Below are 17,939 nucleotides of genomic sequence, written 5' to 3' on the forward strand. Positions count from 1 at the left end.
CATTTAAAGGTCTGGGCTACTGGCAACATTAGTCTTGCTTTTGAAAAATGTGTCTCACATTAGGTTGTGTTTGTTCCTGTTCTCCTCCATCAATCGAATGATAGGCATTCACAATATTACTTTAAAGGTGACCTGTAAATCAAATGCATTGCTTCAGTGTTTTGCAGACACAACTGGTGGCCGGATAAAAAGCAGAATTGCAAAAACTCGCAGTAAAGTCCAATCTTTTGGCAAATAAATCCTGTTAAATCACAAATTCTCTCCCAATTTTGTCAAGAGGAGCAAGCCTTCACTTACCTGTGAGATAGTCAGCACCAGCCCATTGAATGATCCTTAAAAAAAAGAACATCCAAAGTAAGAAACAGTATAAATGGAACAACTGGCGGGGAACTTATTAGCAAAAGCAAACCATTAAAGAAATACAGCCTATATTTGATAATTTGAAATCATTCCTGCACTCAGAAAATTTGCATCATCCAATTTGAATTAAGCAAAATAAATAACTGAATAAGGGAATTTAGTCCTAAAAATTAATCAGATAACTTGAATTAAGCAAATGTGAATGAATCATACAAAAGAAGTTCATCATCATTATAAAATTACTGATTACTCTTGCAGGTTATAATTAGACATTGCGCAAGTAATTAAAGTGCTTGAAACCATTTGGTCCTATACATCAAACAGGCTGGATGATGCTACTTGTTACTAAAACATTGATGTCAGTTATTTTAAAAATACCTTTGGGTTTCATCCCAATGGCTGCAATCAATAATTACAGTATAAACTACAGTAACTAGCAGAATGGTATTATTCCAATTAACTTATTAGGGCACACCTCCGAACTTTAAATCTTACCTTAATTTTTGCCTGTACAGCTAGATTTTACTCATGGTATTCATCATACATCTGTTTCAGCAGGCTTAACGCTCCAAATAATGCATTTAGGGGTTAGAGCAGCCAGAAATAATTTCCTTTGGAAGGTTTCAGTGTGCATTGCTGCACTTAGATTTTAAGGATTGTTACAATCTCGCTAGAAATCCTTAACTTTTTGAAAAGAGAAATTCGAACTCCCAGTTATTAACTAAAGAATTACGTCACAAGATTTCAAGTTTTAAACGAAAACCTTTACTGTACAAGAGTTAAACAAAGCAAGCACTAATTTAACACAATAATTTGTAATCACGTATATTTTAAATCCAAAAATCACAACAGAACATGCCCCGTTTGACTTGTACTTCCTCCCAAGAGTTCCCCTATACTTTACAGGATCTTGAGAATTCCCTAATTTCTCCTGGGACCAATCCAAACATATCAAAGTTCTCAGGAATTCACTCCGATTCTCCTTAGTTTCCCAGCTATCTTCCGAGGTGAGGTTTTTTTTTTGGGGGATTCTACCTCCAGCAACCAGCTAGGCGAACCTTCAGCCCGACTTCAATACCTCACTAATCTGGATTTTCCCAGCCTGAGCATGGGACCTCACTTGCATCCTTGCATTGTGATTCCAAATCAGAAAGCACCCTTGGCTTCTGCTAGCTCCTTGCTACTGGGTCTAGCTGCTTCCAAACACCAACTGATTTTCTGTGTGAGATCACAGAGATAAAACACCTGACCAAAAGGCATCACCCTGCATAATCCATTTCCATAGTTTTTGTGGTACATCTGGGATGTTGCAGATAGAAATTTAAGTTAATTAACTCCAACTCCAAAACATCCCTTTATTCTGGGTGTCCACATGAATAATTCACATTGCTAACAAAGACATGGCAATTCTCTGCAGAGTTAGTCTTCAATTCCCCAACTAAAAAGGGGACCACCTGCTGTTTTATGTCTCTAACCCCTCTAACACTGACCCTATAAGTACACATGGAAAGATCTCTGAAGTGTAAATATCTTGGGTGGTCTGGCAATCTTTAAGTTTCAGAGTTTCAATTACTTGTATCTACACATTTAATTTTCCCAAAACTAAAAGTGATCTGTAAAAAATATTAATATAAACCATGAACTAGATGATGATAACAGGATGCAACATCTCAAAAAATTAAAGAATGTTTCTTCAACTTTATTTACAACACAATTATCTAAATAATGTCAAGACAGACTGCAGGTAATTTGCTTCCAGTGGACACATATTTAAAATTCATAAACACAAAGTGATTTTATGACCATTTAAATTAATGATTGGGAAGTCAGGCACAGAACACCTCCAAATTTCCACTATGTGCTCCCAGTGAGTGAGGCTACCCAGTGGAGGCAGAAAGTCAGAAAATTATCTCTGTGGTGCTATTTATGTACATCATGATGAACATGTTTTATCTGACTTTTCTCCCACTAAGTTCTTTTGCATGAAGTTAGTGTAGTTTAGGATCTTTCAGGATAACCCACAACCAAAAACACCAGCATTATATTTACATTTAAGAAGACTGTATGGGCTACAAGCAGCAGAATACAAGCTGTAAAAGCTATAAAGCAGCAGAAAACAAATTTCTAAACAGAAATAAAAACAGAAAATGCTGGAAATACTCAGCAGGTTAGGCAGCATCTATGAAGACAGAAACAGAGTTAACATTTCAGGTCCATGACCTTTCATCAGAACTGGGGAAAGTTAGAAATGTAATAGGTTTTAAGCAAGTGAGAGGGGGAGGGTGGGAAAAAGAACAAAAGGGAAGGTCTGCGATAGTGTGGAAGACAGGAGACATTGAATGGCAAAAGAGTTGATGGTGCAGGGCCAAAGAGAGTGGTAAGGCGAAAGGTAAAGAAACAAAAGATGTGTCTAGAGGAGGTATGACTTGCAGAATGATAAACAGCTGCCATCCAAAAGCCAAAAGAGAAAAACAAGTTAAAACCAAAACCCACAAAGGAAAGAAGAAAATGGGGGCAGAGATTACAGTCTGAAATTGCTGAACTCATTGTTGAGTCTGGAAGGCTGTAAAGTGCCTAATCGAAAGATGAGGTGCTGTTCCTTGAGCTTACGTTAAGCTTCATTGGAACACAGCAGCAGTTTAAGGACAGAGAGGTCAACATGGGAGCAAGGAGAAGAATTAAAATGACAGGCAACCGGAAGCTTGGGGTTGTGCTTGCCGACTGAATGGAGGTGTTCCACAAAGCAGTCATCCAAGCTGTGTTTGGTCTCCCCACAGCAGAGCAGACTGCATTGTGAGCAGCGAATATAGTATAATAAATTGAAAGAATACATGTAAATCGCTGTTTCGCCTGGAAGGAGCATTTGGGGCCTTGGATGTGAAGAGGGAGGTGGTGAAGGGCAGGTGTTACATCTCCTGCGCTTGCATGGAAAAATGTTGTGGGATGGTGTGTTGGGGGTAATTGAGGAGTAGCTCAAGGTGCCAGGGAAGGAACTGTCCTCAATTTCTAAACAGCCTTTGTGTAAACAAATTAGGGCTGGCACTAACATCTCAACATAGCTTGAAGCAAGCTGCACGGCTTTTAAAGCTGATAATCAATCAGTACAAGATAAAACTGTTTGCAGTGCAGCCAATGGTCAAACGACAATAAATATCAGAAACAACTGTCACCTAAATTCTCTAAAATGTATATTTGAAAGTGGCTTCATGCATTTTTCGGAAGTCCTGAGGCAGAATTTTGTTCTTCCCTTATAGGCAGGCACAGAGGCAGCGGGGGGGGCAAACAAATGGCAGGGACGCCATTCCCGACATTGCCTGAGCCCCTGTCATTTTTTACGGGACGGGGATGGCCAAGGACAGTCTTCCGGCCGCAGGATGACAGAGGCCTTTATGTGGTCAGTTAATGGCCACTTAAGGACCTCTTCCCACCAGCACCTCAACTTTGGGACAGACGAAGGAGCCTGCTGTCGTGGGGAGACATTGCCAGGTGAAGTTTGGCAGCCTCCTAGCAGAGTCGGGGGTGGGGGGGGATTCCTCCTATGGGGAAATCCAGGCCCCTAATAGAGCCCCCCTGTGGCGCTCACCGCTCTCCGGGAAGACATCCACCCAACCCTCAGCAATCACCCGCCACCACCCCTTGAACCCTTGTCCCCAGGGCATCAGCCTGGGCCTCTGGATTACTATCCCAGTGACATTACCACGCCACTGTCTCCCCTCTAACACCCTTAATGTAGTAAACTATTGCAATTGCACTTCACAGGAGCATTACCCAACAAAATTTGACCCTGAGCCACACAAGGTAGGTGACCACAAAGTCGGTCAAAGATGTAGGCATTAAAAGGAGGAGAGACAGAGAGGTGGATTGGTTTAGGGGAGAATTGCAGAGCTTAAGGCCTAGGCAGCTGAGGACACAGCCACCAATAGTGGAGTGATGAAAATCAGGGATACACAAGAGGCCAGGATTGGTGGAGCACAGATACCAGAGAGTTGTAGGGCAGGAGAAGATTACAGAGATAGAGAGGGACAAGGCCATGGAGGGCTTTGAAAACAAGGATGAGAATTTTTAAATCGAATTAATTTGTAAAATTTTGTAACTTAGACAATCAACTACTAATATGATGGGACAGCACCGTTATTTGATGAATAAATCACTCCTGCTAACAAAACAACCACAACCTACAATGCAGTTTTGTGGAAGAACTGAAAGCAGCACTCAATGACATTACAATCCCTGAATCACCCACTATCAACATCCTGGGGGGCACCACTGACCAGAAACTGACCTGGACTAGTCACATATTGATGTGGCTACAGGAGCAGGTCAGAGGCTGGGAAATCTGCAGTGAGCAGCTCACCTCCTGTCTCCCTAAAGTCTATCCGCCATCTACAAGGCACAAGTCGGGAGTGTGATGGAATACTCTCCACTTGCCTGGATGGGTGCAACTCCAACAACAGTCAAGAAGCACGACACCATTCAGGACAAAGCAGTCCGCTTGATTGGCACCCCATCCACAACCACTGACACACAGTGGCAGCAGTGTGTACCATCCACAAAATGCACTGCAGCAACTCATCAAGGTTCCTTTGACAGCACCTTCCAAACCCATGAGCTCTACCACCTAGAAGGACAAGCGCAGCAGATGCATGGGGACACCATCACCTGAAAGCTCCCCTCCAAGCCACAGACCATCCTGACTGGAACTATAATCACCGTTCCTTCACTGTCACTGGGTCAAAATCCTGGAACTCCCTTCCTAACAGCACTGTTGATGTACCTACATCCAAAGGACTGCAGTAGTTCAAGAAGGCAGCTCACCATCACCTTCTCAAGGGCAATTAGGGATGGGCAATAAATGTTGGCCTGGCCAGCGATGCCCACATCCCCAAATGAGTAAAAGAAAACTCAAGCTATTGGCAGTGCTCAGCAAAATGGACCCAGCTGGTCCTGCTCACCATAACCCTGAAATCTAACAAAACATTGCAGTCTATAACTGCAGAAATTTGGGCACAAAAGATTTATTTTGTCAATATGCCAAAGAAAGATATCGTCATATTCCCACAAATGAAATCCTTAAGTATGACACATTCTTGACTGCCACTGTAGTCATTACAATAGAATTATGGGAAACTAATCTGACGGATGAAGTTGATTTGGTTCAAAAAATATATCTAAAAAATTGTGGTGCCACTGTTTTTAATATAAACTCTGGGGTAGTGCAGGCACTGTGAGGCCATGTCAGAATCAGTAGGAATTAGAAGACCAAGTAATTGAAGAAGTAAATGATTAGTTATCACCAAGCTTGAATTTTATAATTTTCAAGCCATGTAAAGTATAATGTCCTAATAATGCCGAAGTAGCAAATTCAGAAATTTTAGAGACCAATTGATTTGTAGTATTCCTGAAATAAAATGTGAAAATGCAACTGCAGCCTTCAAAAAGTTTGACATTTAGCCATTTGATCATTTTACGATTTTTTTTGAAGCATACCATCCAAAATCTATTAATTTTTCCAACCACAGAAGACTTAGAACATAGAACATAACAGCACAGTACGGGCCCTTCGGCCCACGATGTTGTGCCGACCCTTTAACCTACTATAAGATCAAATTACCTGCATACCCTTCAGTCTACTATCATCCATGTACCTATCCAAGAGTCGCTTAAATGTCTCTAATGTATCTGCTTCTACTACCACCGCTGGCAGTGCATTCCACGCACCCACCACTCTCTGTGTAAAGAACCTACCTCTGACATCTCCCCGAAACCTTCCTCCAATCACCTTAAAATTATGCCCCCTGGTGATAGCCCTTTCCGCCCTGGGAAAAGGTCTCTGGCTATCCACTCTATCTATGCCTCTCATCATCTTGTACACCTCTATCAAGTCACCTCTCATCCTTCTTCGCTCCAATGAGAAAAGCCCTAGCTCCCTCAACCTTTCTTCATAAGACATGCCCTCCAGTCCAGGCAGCATCCTGGTAAATCTCCTCTGCACCCTCTCTAAAGCTTCCACATCCTTCCTATAATGAGGCGACCAGAACTGAACACAATATTCCAAGTGTGGTCTAACCAGGGCTTTATAGAGCTGCAGCATAACCTCGCAGCTCTTAAACTCAATCCCCCTGTTAAATGAAAGCCAACATCCCATACGCCTTCTTAACAACCCTATCAACTTGGGTGGCAACTTTGAGGGATCTATGGACGTGGACCCCAAGATCCCTCTGTTCCTCCACACTGCCAAGAATCCTGTCTTGAAGCCTGTATTCCGCATTCAAATTTGAACTTCCAAAATGAATCACTTCACACTTTTCCAGGTTGAACTCCACCTGCCACTTCTCAGCCCAGCTCTGCATCCTGTCAATGTCCCGTTGCAACCTACAACAGCCCTCCACACTATCCACAGCTCCAGCAACCTTTGTGTCATCGGCAAACTTACTAACCCAGCCTTCCACTTCCTCATCCAAGTCATTTATAAAAATCACAAAGAGCAGAGGTCCCAGAACAGATCCCTGCGGAACACCACTGGTCACCGAGCTCCAGGCTGAATACTTTCCATCTACTACCACCCTCTGACTTCTATGGGCCAGCCAATTCTGTATCCAAACAGCCAAATTTCCCTGTATCCCATGCCCTCCTTACTTTCTGAATGAGCCTACCATGGGGAACCTTATCAAACGCCTTGCTAAAATCCATATACACCACATCCACTGCTCTTCCTTCATCAATGTGTTTTGTCACATCTTCAAAGAATTCAATAAGGCTTGTGAGGCATGACCTGCCCCTCACAAAGCCATGCTGACTATCTCGAATCAAACTATGCTTTTCCAAATAATCATAAATCCTGTCTCTCAGAATCCTCTCCAATAATTTGCCCACCACCGACGTAAGACTGACTGGTCTGTAATTCCCAAGGTTATCCCTATTCCCTTTCTTGAACAAGGGAATAACATTTGCCACCCTCCAATCATCTGGTACTACTCCAGTGGACAGTGAGGACGCAAAGATCATCGCCAAAGGCGCAGCAATCTCTTCCCTCGCTTCCCGTAATAACCTTGGGTATATCCCGTCTGGCCCCGGGGACTTATCTATCCTCATGTCTTTCAAAATTTCCAGCACATCCTCCTTCTTAACATCAACCTGTTTGAGCATATCAGCCTGTTTCACGCTGTCCTCACAAACGTCCAGGTTCCTCTCACTAGTGAATACTGAAGCAAAGTATTCATTAAGGACGTCCCCTACCTCCTCCGACTCCAGGCACAAGTTCCCTCCACTATCCCTGATTGGCCCTACCCTCACTCTGGCCATCCTCTTGTTCCTCACATAAGTGTAGGACGCCTTGGGACTTTCCTTAATCCTACCCGCCAAGACTTTTTCATGTCCCCTTCTAGCTCTCCTAAATCCATTCTTCAGTTCCTTCCTGGCTACCTCGTTACCCTCTGGAGCCCTGTCTGATCCTTGCTTCCTCAACCTTAAGTAAGCTTTCTTCTTCGTCTTGACTAGCTGTTCCACATCTCTTGTCATCCAAGGTTCCTTCACCCTACCATCCCTTCCTTGCCTCATCGGGACAAACCTATCCAGCAGTCGCAGCAAGTGCTCCCTAAACAACCTCCACATTTCTGTCGTGCATTTCCCTGAGAACATCTGTTCCCAATTTATGCTCCCCAGTTCCTGCCTAATAGCATTGTAATTCCCCCTCCCCCAATTAAATATTTTCCCATCCCGTCTGCTCCTATCCCTCTCCATGACTATAGTAAAGGTCAGGGACTTGTGAATACTATCACCGAAATGCTCTCCCACCGAGAGATCTGCCACCTGGCCTGGCTCGTTGCCAAGCACCAAATCCAATATAGCCTCCCCTCTAGTCGGCCTATCTACATACTGAGTCAGGAAACCTTCCTGGACACATCTGACAAAAACTGCTCCATCCAAACTATTTGCACTAAGGAGGTTCCAATCAATATTAGGGAAGTTGAAGTCACCCATGACAACAACCCTGTTACTTCTGCACCTTTCCAAAATCTGCCTCCCAATCTGTTCCTCCATGTCAATGTTGCTACTGGGGGGTCTATGGAAAACTCCTAATAAAGTGACTGCTCCTTTCCTGTTTCTGACTTCCACCCATACTGACTCAGTAGACAAACCCTCCTCGACGACCTCCCTTTCTGCAGCTGTGATACTATCCCTGATTAGTAATGCCACTCCCCCACCTCTTTTACCTCCCTCCCTATTCCTTTTGAAACATCTAAACCCCAGAACATCCAACAATCCATTCCTGCCCCTGTGATATCCAAGTCCCCGTAATGGCCACAACATCGTAGCTCCAAGTACTTTCCAAACAAAATGAGATATCTTAATAACCCTGAAATATTTATAAACGCCCTCAATAGCAACATCTTTTCCTTACTAAGCTGAGTGAATTAATAGTAGGTGGAAGACCTACTGAAGACGAGTATAATATATAGATCTTTATACACAACTGTAGTTGGAATAAAAGCAATTTTTGCAAATTTATCATTTAAAATTCAGAAAAACAGTACCTTCTGCCAGAGCCAACTTTTTTCCAATCAGATAGCTTTTATCTATTCCTTTGTCGTACAGTTCTTCAGATTTCTTTTCACTACAGAAAGTCCTCACAGTACGAATGTTAGAGATGGTCTCTTCTGCCGTTGTGCCAACAGCTGCCAGTTCATCCTGGAATTTTTTTCGTAATCTCTTCACAAATTCTCCTAGATAATCCACATAAACCAACCTATGTTATCACCCTCTCAAAGAATGAGTATTTACTGAGCAGTTGATGTATAATTTTCAACCGCTTGTTAAAATGCATCTTTTGAAAAATGTTGAAATGTAATTCCGCATTTTATAGATACTCTGGCTTGGTTATATTAATTTTTATAAATCCACCATAACTAACGATTGAGTTACTAAAAAAGCATATGAACATACAAATTAGGAGCAGGAGTAGGCCACTTGGACCCTCGAGCCTGCTCCGCCATTCAATAGGTTCATGGCTGAACTGATTACTCCACATTTCCAACTACCCCGATAGCCTTAAAAATATTCAAAGACTCTGCTTCCACCGCCTTTTGAGGAAGAGAATTCCAAAGACTCACGACCCTCAGAGAAAAAATTTCTCCTCATCTGTCTTAAACGGGCAACCCCTTATTTTTAAACAGTGACCCCTTGTTTGAGATTCTCCCACAAGGGGAAACATCTTTTCCACATCCACCCTGTCAAAACCCCTCAGGATCTTCTATGTTTCAATCAAGTCATTTAACCTACCTATATCCCTTTGTAGCCCCCTTATGTCCTCTTCACAAGTTACTTTCCTACTTATCTTTATGTCTTCAGCAAATTTAGCAACCATACCGTCGGTCCTTCCATCTAAGTCATTTATATAAATTGCAAAAAGTGGAGGCCCCAGCACAGATCCCTGTGGCACACCACTTGTTACATCTTGTCAACCAGAAAATGACCCATTTATGCCTACTCTGTTTCCTGTTAGCCAGCTAATCTTCTATCCATGCCAATATGTTACCCCCTACACCATGAGCTTTTATCTTCTGCAATAACCTTTGATGTGGCACCTTATCAAATGCCTTCTGGAAATCTAAGTACAATACATCCATCGGTTCCCCTTTATCCACAGCGCAAGTAACTCCTTCAAAGAACTCCAATAAATTGGTTAAACATGATTTCCCTTTCATAAAACCATGTTGACTCTGCCTGATTACCGTGAATTTTTCAAAATGCCCTGCTATAATGTCTTTAGTAATAGCTTCTAACATTTTCCCCAAGACAGATGTTAAGATAACTGGCCTGTAGTTTCCTGTTTTCTGTCTCCCTCCCTTTTTGAATAAAGGAGTTACATTCGCTATTTTCCAATCTAACAGAACCCTTCCCTGAATCTAGGGAATTTTGGAAAATTAAGACTAATGCATCAACTATCTCACCAGCCACTTCTTTTAACACCCTAGGATGAAGTCCATCAGGACCCAGGGACTTGTCAGCCCGCAGCTCCAACGATTTGTTCAGTATCACTTCCCTGGTGATCACAATTTTCTTGAGTTTCTCCCTTCCTTCCATTTCCTGACTTACAGCTAATACCGGGATGTTGCTTGTATCCTCAATAGTCAAGACCGATGCAAAATACCTGTTCAATTCATCTGCCATCTCCTTATTATCTATTCTTAATTTACCAGATTCACTTTCTATAGGACCAACGCTCACTTTGTTAACTCTTTTCTTTTTTAAATATCTATAGAAACTCTTACTTCTCTGTCTTTATATTTCTAGCTAGCATTCTCTCGTACTCTAATTTTACCTTCCTTATCAATCTTTTAGTCATTCTTTGCTGTTTTTCATATTCTGTCCAACCTTCTGACCTGCCTCCCATCTTTGTGCAATTATGTGCTACTTGTTAACTTAATTATCAAATCCTGAGCTGGAAAATGAGTCTAGCAGAAACAAGTCCATATGCCAAACTTTGAATGAATTTCTATGGAATTAAAGTGTCTTTGAATAAAGTTGTATAATAGACTATTATATAATTCTCCGTTTAGAAAGAAAGAGTGTCAAGTCAATCTCTGGGCAAATGAAACATCTGTCTCCATTTGCAAAAGTACAGTCTGGCAGCTGACAGACAACTTTTTGGTCACTGATTTCTTGCTCAGCTTCGACAGAAGATAACTGATGTCTTGGAAGTCCTCTTAGAGATGACTGAACTCTGTTAGCAACACATTCATAGAGATTTTGAACAAAATGAGTCACAGAAAATTGTAATATGTCTTAACACTGCTGCTTCTGTCTCTTTGGAAGTCAGAATACCACCATCAATTTTCATTTAAAAATTTTTAGAGGTATGAGGTATTTTGGAATACTTTAAACTGTGAAAACTGAATTACCATCAGCAGACATCGTCAGACTGACAAAGGGTTAGAGGTGGGACTCCACGGGGATTGGTGCTGGAGCCATTGTTTACAACTTGCATTAGCAATTTGGACTCAGGAATCAGAAGTGCAATTTCTAAATTTGCAGACACCAAATTGGGGATGTAGTTAATACAAAATGAATGTGACAAAATACAGGTAGACATTGATTGAATGCCCATTCTGCAAGTTTATTAGCAAATGAATTTCAATATAGATAAGTGTGAGGTGGTGCACTTTGATGGGAAGAATAAGAAGGTCACATACTGCTAGGATAATAACACTCTAAATGAGGTAGAGGAGTGAAGGGATCCAGGGGTACAGATACACAAATCACTAAAAGTAGTGATGTGGGTTAATAAGGCCATTAAAAAAGCAAACCAAGCACTTGGGTATATTTCTAGAGGGATAACATTGAAAAACAGAGAAGTCATGTTAAGCCTGCACAAAACTTTAGTCGGACCGCACTTGGAGTACTGCACAATTCTGGTCTCCATATTAGAAAAGGGATATTGAGGCAATGGAAAAGATGCAGAGAATATTTACAATGAAGATACCAGAACTATGCAGTTATGACTATCAGGCAAGACTGAATAGTCTGGGGCTCTAAAAAGAGACCGTCAAGAGGTGACCTGCTAGAAAGTCTTCAAAATGATGAAGGGGTTCGATGATGTTTCCACCTGCAGGGGATTCCAAAACTAGGGTCCATAAATATAAAGTAGTCACTCATAAATCCAATAGAAAATTCAGGAGAAGTTTCTTGACCCAGAGAATGATTAAAATATGAAACCTGCTACCACAAGGAGTTGCTGAGACCAATAGTGTCAATACACGTAAGGGAAGCGAAATAAACACAAGAGAGAAAATGGAAGGGTTAGCTGATAGGCTTAGATGAAGAGGTTGGAGGACATTTGTATGAAAACTAAACTCTGGCATAGGCCAGTTAGGCAAATGGCTTGTTTGTGTGTTGAGAACTTTATGTAATGCAATGATACAGTGATAGGGGATGTCAGCTATCATTTCCAGTTCAGTGCGCTCACACTGGGGAACTGGGTACTGTGCCCATCAATGTCACCAACTATCACCGATAAAGTAAAGGAGAAAAATAAACCATACTTTCTATCCACAAATCAATTTGTGTCTCCCTTCACCCTAATCTTTTTTTATATATAAACAAGTCCTTGAGTCAAGCCTCCCAGATTAAGCAAGGGGTCACTGCCAGGTACGTTAGCGGCTGCAAAAGCTTCAAATGTCCTCTATGTTAAGTAAGTAAATTTAAAATGCTTTTCTGCGCCTACAATGCAAACTATTAATTTGTGATGTATTCTGGAGTTTAGTGAAACAGTGCATCAAGGGCTCAAATTGTCTTGTACAGATCGGTCCCTGGTAATAAAGACCATCTTGTTCTGTAAGAGGAATCATACAGAAATAATGAATGTACATAGAGCAGAGACAATGGCTGGAATTTTACACTCCCGCGGAAGCAGGCTGGAGATGGGAGGGGGAGTAAAATTGTGTGGGAGGCAGGGGGTGCTGTTCCTGTCACCTGCCTGCCCAGGCTGCAATTTTACGAATGGCAAGGGAGGTGACAAATGGCCTGCCCACCCCAGGCCAATTAAGGCCCTTCAGTGGTCAATTAATTGCCACTTAACAGCCCACTCCTGCCATCGCTGGTACATTATCAGCAGCAGACAGGCACTTCAGCTATGGAGGCTGCCCAGTAATACCTGGCGGCCACCTTGCAGGCCTGGAGAGGGGGTGGCTGCTGATCGGGCACCCTATGCACCATGAAGAGGGACCCCCCCCACCCCCCAGGAGCTCCTGCTGCCCCCACTGATGCAACTCCCCCTGCCCTCCTGATTAAACCCCACCCCACTAGCCAAGATCCAGCCGATTGTCCCCGGCGAGGCCCAAAACCCCACTTACCATTTTTGGCACCGGCACTCACGATCCTCTTGAAGCTGGGTGTAGTCCCAGCAGTGGCCACCGCTCCTGGGGCAGAGGTCCTGCCCAAGGCCATTTAAGGGCTGGGCCATGTAAAATCTCTGTATGGCTGTGAGGCCCGGTAGAGGCGGGCCCACCTTCGACTTTTAAGCCAGTGGATGTAAAATTCCAGCCAACGTCATATGATTAGTTGCACAGCCTCATGGACTTGCTACATGCTATTAAATCAAAGATTCACGGTCCTTGTGTGAAGCCATTGTAAGAATTGTTGTTCTGTACACTGACTGCCACACAAACATTTAAATATTACAACCATACATCCCAATTCTCCCCCATTCAAACAAAGCATGCCTTGCCACAGTTTGAGTAACAGCCTAATGATCTAACTTTTATGCTTAGTATCTTCCACCAATGAATGGTTTAAAATGTTAACAGAAATATTACTTCTTATTTTAACATGCCTATTTGTGACTTGCGTATAACAGAAATGTTATCAAGTCCCAAGAGACTTAGAGTCATAGAGTTATACAGCACAGAAACAGGCCCTTCGGCCCATCGTGTCTGTGCCGGTCATCAAGCACCTATCTATTCTAGTCCCATTTTCCAACACTTGGCCCGTAGCCTTGTATGCTATGGCGTTTCAAGTGTTCATCTAAATACTTCTTAAATGTTGTGAGGGTTCCTGCCTCTACCACCCCTTCAGGCAATGTGTTCCATATTCCAACCACCCTCTGGGTGGACTTGAACACTGTGGTTCTTTTCTAGAGGGATAGAATTAAAAAGCAGAGAAGCTACATTAAGCTTGTATAGAATTTGAGTACTGTCAACAATTCTGGTGCCCATATTTTGAAAAAAAGGATCTAGAGGCACTGGAGAAGGTGCAAATACATTTACTGGAATGATACCAGAATTGGGAGACTGCAATCATCAGGGAAGACTGAACAGCCTGGGACTCTTTCCTCCAGAAAAGATGACAGAGAAGTGATCTAACAGAGGTCCTTTAGATTATGAAAGGGTTTGATAGAATGGACGTAGAGAAGTTATTTCCTCTTGGGGGTAGGGGAGACCAGAATTAGAGGCCATAAATATAAGATAGCCACTAATAATTCCAATAAGGAATTCAGGAGAAACTCCTATATCCAGAGAGTAGTTAGAATGTGGAACTCGCTACCACAAGGAGTAGCTGAGGTAATTTGCATACATGCATTCAAGGGTAAGCTAGATAAGCACAGGAGGGAGAAAGGGCCAAAGATATGTTGGTGGAGCTGGATGATAATGATGATGATGATGATGATGATGATGACGATGGTGGTGGTGGAGTGGAAGCAGGTTCTCATATGGAGCATAAACCCTGGCATGGACCTGTTCTGTAAATACTATGTAATGTTATCTATTATATAATACTGCTGTAGTGAGAACAGCAGGATTAACCCGCATTAAAGTCCATGAAGCAAAGTAATCGAGCCAAACATTAATAAACCTGAACACAGGTAAGTAATGTATTTAAGCACAGTGGATAAAGTATTAGAAAAAAAAAATCACAGAAAAAGGAAAAAAAAATACAACCAAAACTCATGGCAGCAAGAGATTAAATGGGCACTATTAGTTTCCTCTGTAAATGAATGTAGTTCAATAATGACAGTCAGTCTCCTCCCTCCAGTAAATAACTTGCGTAATGAGTCTGAAAATCAACTCACCATATAGGACCCCTCCAATTGCTACAACTGGAACAGAGGCTAGGAGCACTCCAGTCAACGCTGGGCTTACAACAAACATAAGAACTATTGAACCAATTATCTGAAATGTGTATCGCAGCAACATGGACAGGTTTACCTGCAATAAAAACATAATGCGAATTCATGACCTTCCCAATTACAATGAATATCTGTAATGCCACCATCTTGTAATTTTCATACACCATCAGTTTATTCATATTTCGGTTCACTTCTAATGCAATACAGATGATAAAATTCCCTTTGCAGTACAGAAGCCTCATCACTATACAAATAGGGATAGTGAGAACCAAATTTGGACCTGCCCGTGTATTTACCTGTCATAATCAAATATCATATAAATGGAGCATCTGGATCACTGACATTTATAGCACTTTATATAGAGATAAATATTATTTATTTATATATATATAAAAATATATACATATAAAAAAAGTATACACACACAGACACACACTAACAAGTGGACCATAGACAGACATCATTTGAATCACTCAACCGGACACCTAAACACCTCAGGAACGGATTTCATGTATCTATTAGGCTCTTATTTATGAATTTACCTCCGGTTCTGTTGAATGAACACATCAAATAATATGTATTTTACTTCATACTGAAGGTGCAACCCTCTTATGTTGTTTGTTCTCAGACTTACTGTTAAAGTATTCTGAATGATCTGAGTATCAGATGACAAGCGATTCGTTAATTCACCAGTTCTGTTGCAAGAAGAAATTCAATTAAAAGTTAAAAATTCACCAAAATTACATGAAGCATTCGAACAAAATCAGATGATGTTTACTGGTATATTAATCAAGTTGCACTTAAAAAAAAAATAATTAGAATGGACTGCAAACATCAGCTATAGATCCTAAATAGAAGTGGGCTGGATTTTGTTTTCCCGCCACCGGGAGCAGCAGTGGGCATACAAAATGGCAGCTGACACGATCTTGAGCCCAGTGGCTCATTAGAATATGCAGGGCGGCTGCTCCCCGCCCCCCAATCCAGTCACATGACAGGGGCGGCCTCGGCGACATCATGAACGGCATCAATTGTCTCTGCACAGGCGCTGAGGCCTTTTTCAAAAGGCTACCAGCTCTGCATAGAGAATGCAGAGTTGCCCCAGTCTCACCCACCCCCCCAAACTACACTGAAAATAAATGTTTGCCCCGTTCCCCCACCCCCCTCCCAACCCTCACTACACTAAAGTTGCAAAGTTGACCACTTCTCCCCCCCCTACTACTCTACGCCACCTTGGTGGCACCAGCTTTCCCTGGATGGGAAAGTGAAGACGAGTGAGTGCCACCGATCGCACTCAAGATTCGGAACTACAGGCACGATCGCTGCTGATTAGATTTTAATTCATGCAAACACCTCATTTAAATATTTAAAGTTGGGTCCCTGCCGCCAGGAAGATCGGGCCCAGTAATCCTGGCATCGGGTTCCATGGTGGGCCGCTGCTCCTCCGATCTTCCGGCCTCTCCCACGGAGCCCGACATCGGGAGCAGAACAAAATTTAGCTCATATGTGTCTGGTGGAAAATGGATAAATAAATGAAATTGCAGTATCGCAGAAAAGGGCCCATTTCTTTGGTACAAATTTTCCTCATGATTTGATTTATGACATACAAATCTAAAACTTTATGCTGGGAACTTTGGGGTTGCACAATTTCACATGTATCTGCTTTTTGCTCCAGGCCTATAAGTGACACATACTGGAATGATGTTATTTGAAATGCATTGATGTAAAATAACTGGGAAAAATATTTGGACTCTGAAATATATATTTTCTCTTCACCTTTAGGTTTTTTCCCCCATGCCATATACTAATTTAAGCATCCTGCACCTGGGCTTCTGCCACTCCCAGCTTGTTAGATGGTACAAGTGTAGTATGGATTTCCTTGCCCTCTATCACTTTGCCTCTCAGAGCTCAATGCCTTCACTGGATGTATCCGCAGACAGCCTGGCTGAAATTAGCACCTGGGATATGTAAAGCCACTACTAAATGAGCTTTTCAACTATTGAAACACATTCCTTGGATCAAATTCTTTTCCCTAATGCTCTAAGACAGAGTTCCAGTGATTAATAGGACAGAGTGAAACTTAGATTCAAAAAAAATATTTAATTGAAATTATTCTTGGAATTAAACTTATGCTTTATTTCAGAGATTTTAAACTCAGTTCTCAAAACATGAAGAAAATATTATTCATGAAAAAAGTTCCATGTTAATTTACAAAAAATATCAAGGCAACACTCAAAAATGGAAAACTTTTGGAACAATTCTCTCAAAGAATTTTCACAAGTACCGACTATATTCAAAAAAGTTATTTTATGCAGCTTCAAATACACACAGTAAAACCAATGAGACAGCTTATACTGATAATTGCACACATTGTTGCAGTTCTGCTATTTTCTGTAAATAATAAAAAGACCAGGCTCAATTACACAATCATAAATGTGAGTTGATCAAGTTGTAATTGAAGAGGTTAGGATTCATAACTTCCAGAGCAAAACAACTGGAGATGGGCTACACTGTTCTTGACACTTTTCTTCACAGCAGTCTGGAGCTGAAATTTTGAAAGTAATTCAGCTTTGAATAAAAGGCTGCGTTTGCTGACAATGCATCCACTAGGTGGCGCAGTACTGGTACATGTGCAAATGCAGCCTCTTCCACTGAAACGTCACTTGGCTGCGACGTTTCAGGCAGCTGCCAGGATTAAAGACGGAGCTGCTCAACTTACCACAAAAACAAATTCAACCTGAAAATCCCCTCTGCCTCCAACCCACCCCCAGCGGTCCCCCGCTCCCTCCTGCCATTGCGTTTCTCTTTGCCACTCCCTCCTGCGCCCGTCTTCTTGCCACTCGCTCCCCGCTGCCTTCCCTTAGCCATTTGCTCCCCACTTTCCCCACCCCGCTCTCCGGCTGCTCACTCCCCGCTCCCCCCCCGTCCCACTTCAGCCGCTTGCTCCAGACCTTGCAAC

General features: G+C 42.2%; 1 protein-coding gene across 8 annotated transcripts in view; it reads right to left on the bottom strand.

Annotated features, from left to right (window-relative positions):
• Positions 1–17,939, bottom strand: part of LOC137382665 (uncharacterized) — a 231,890-nt gene that overhangs the window by 168,741 nt on the left and 45,210 nt on the right. For all 8 annotated transcript variants that reach the window (XM_068054903.1, XM_068054900.1, XM_068054902.1 and 5 more), the window contains 4 exons: positions 15,618–15,678; positions 14,927–15,062; positions 8,895–9,083; positions 298–332 (listed from right to left, as the gene is read on the bottom strand). In XM_068054903.1, coding sequence (XP_067911004.1) covers positions 298–332; positions 8,895–9,083; positions 14,927–15,062; positions 15,618–15,678 — 421 coding nt within the window. The remainder of the gene's footprint in view (positions 1–297; positions 333–8,894; positions 9,084–14,926; positions 15,063–15,617; positions 15,679–17,939) is intronic.

The sequence above is a fragment of the Heterodontus francisci genome, chromosome 23 (genome assembly GCF_036365525.1).
Source record: "Heterodontus francisci isolate sHetFra1 chromosome 23, sHetFra1.hap1, whole genome shotgun sequence".
In the NCBI taxonomy this organism is placed as follows: Eukaryota; Metazoa; Chordata; class Chondrichthyes; order Heterodontiformes; family Heterodontidae; genus Heterodontus; species Heterodontus francisci.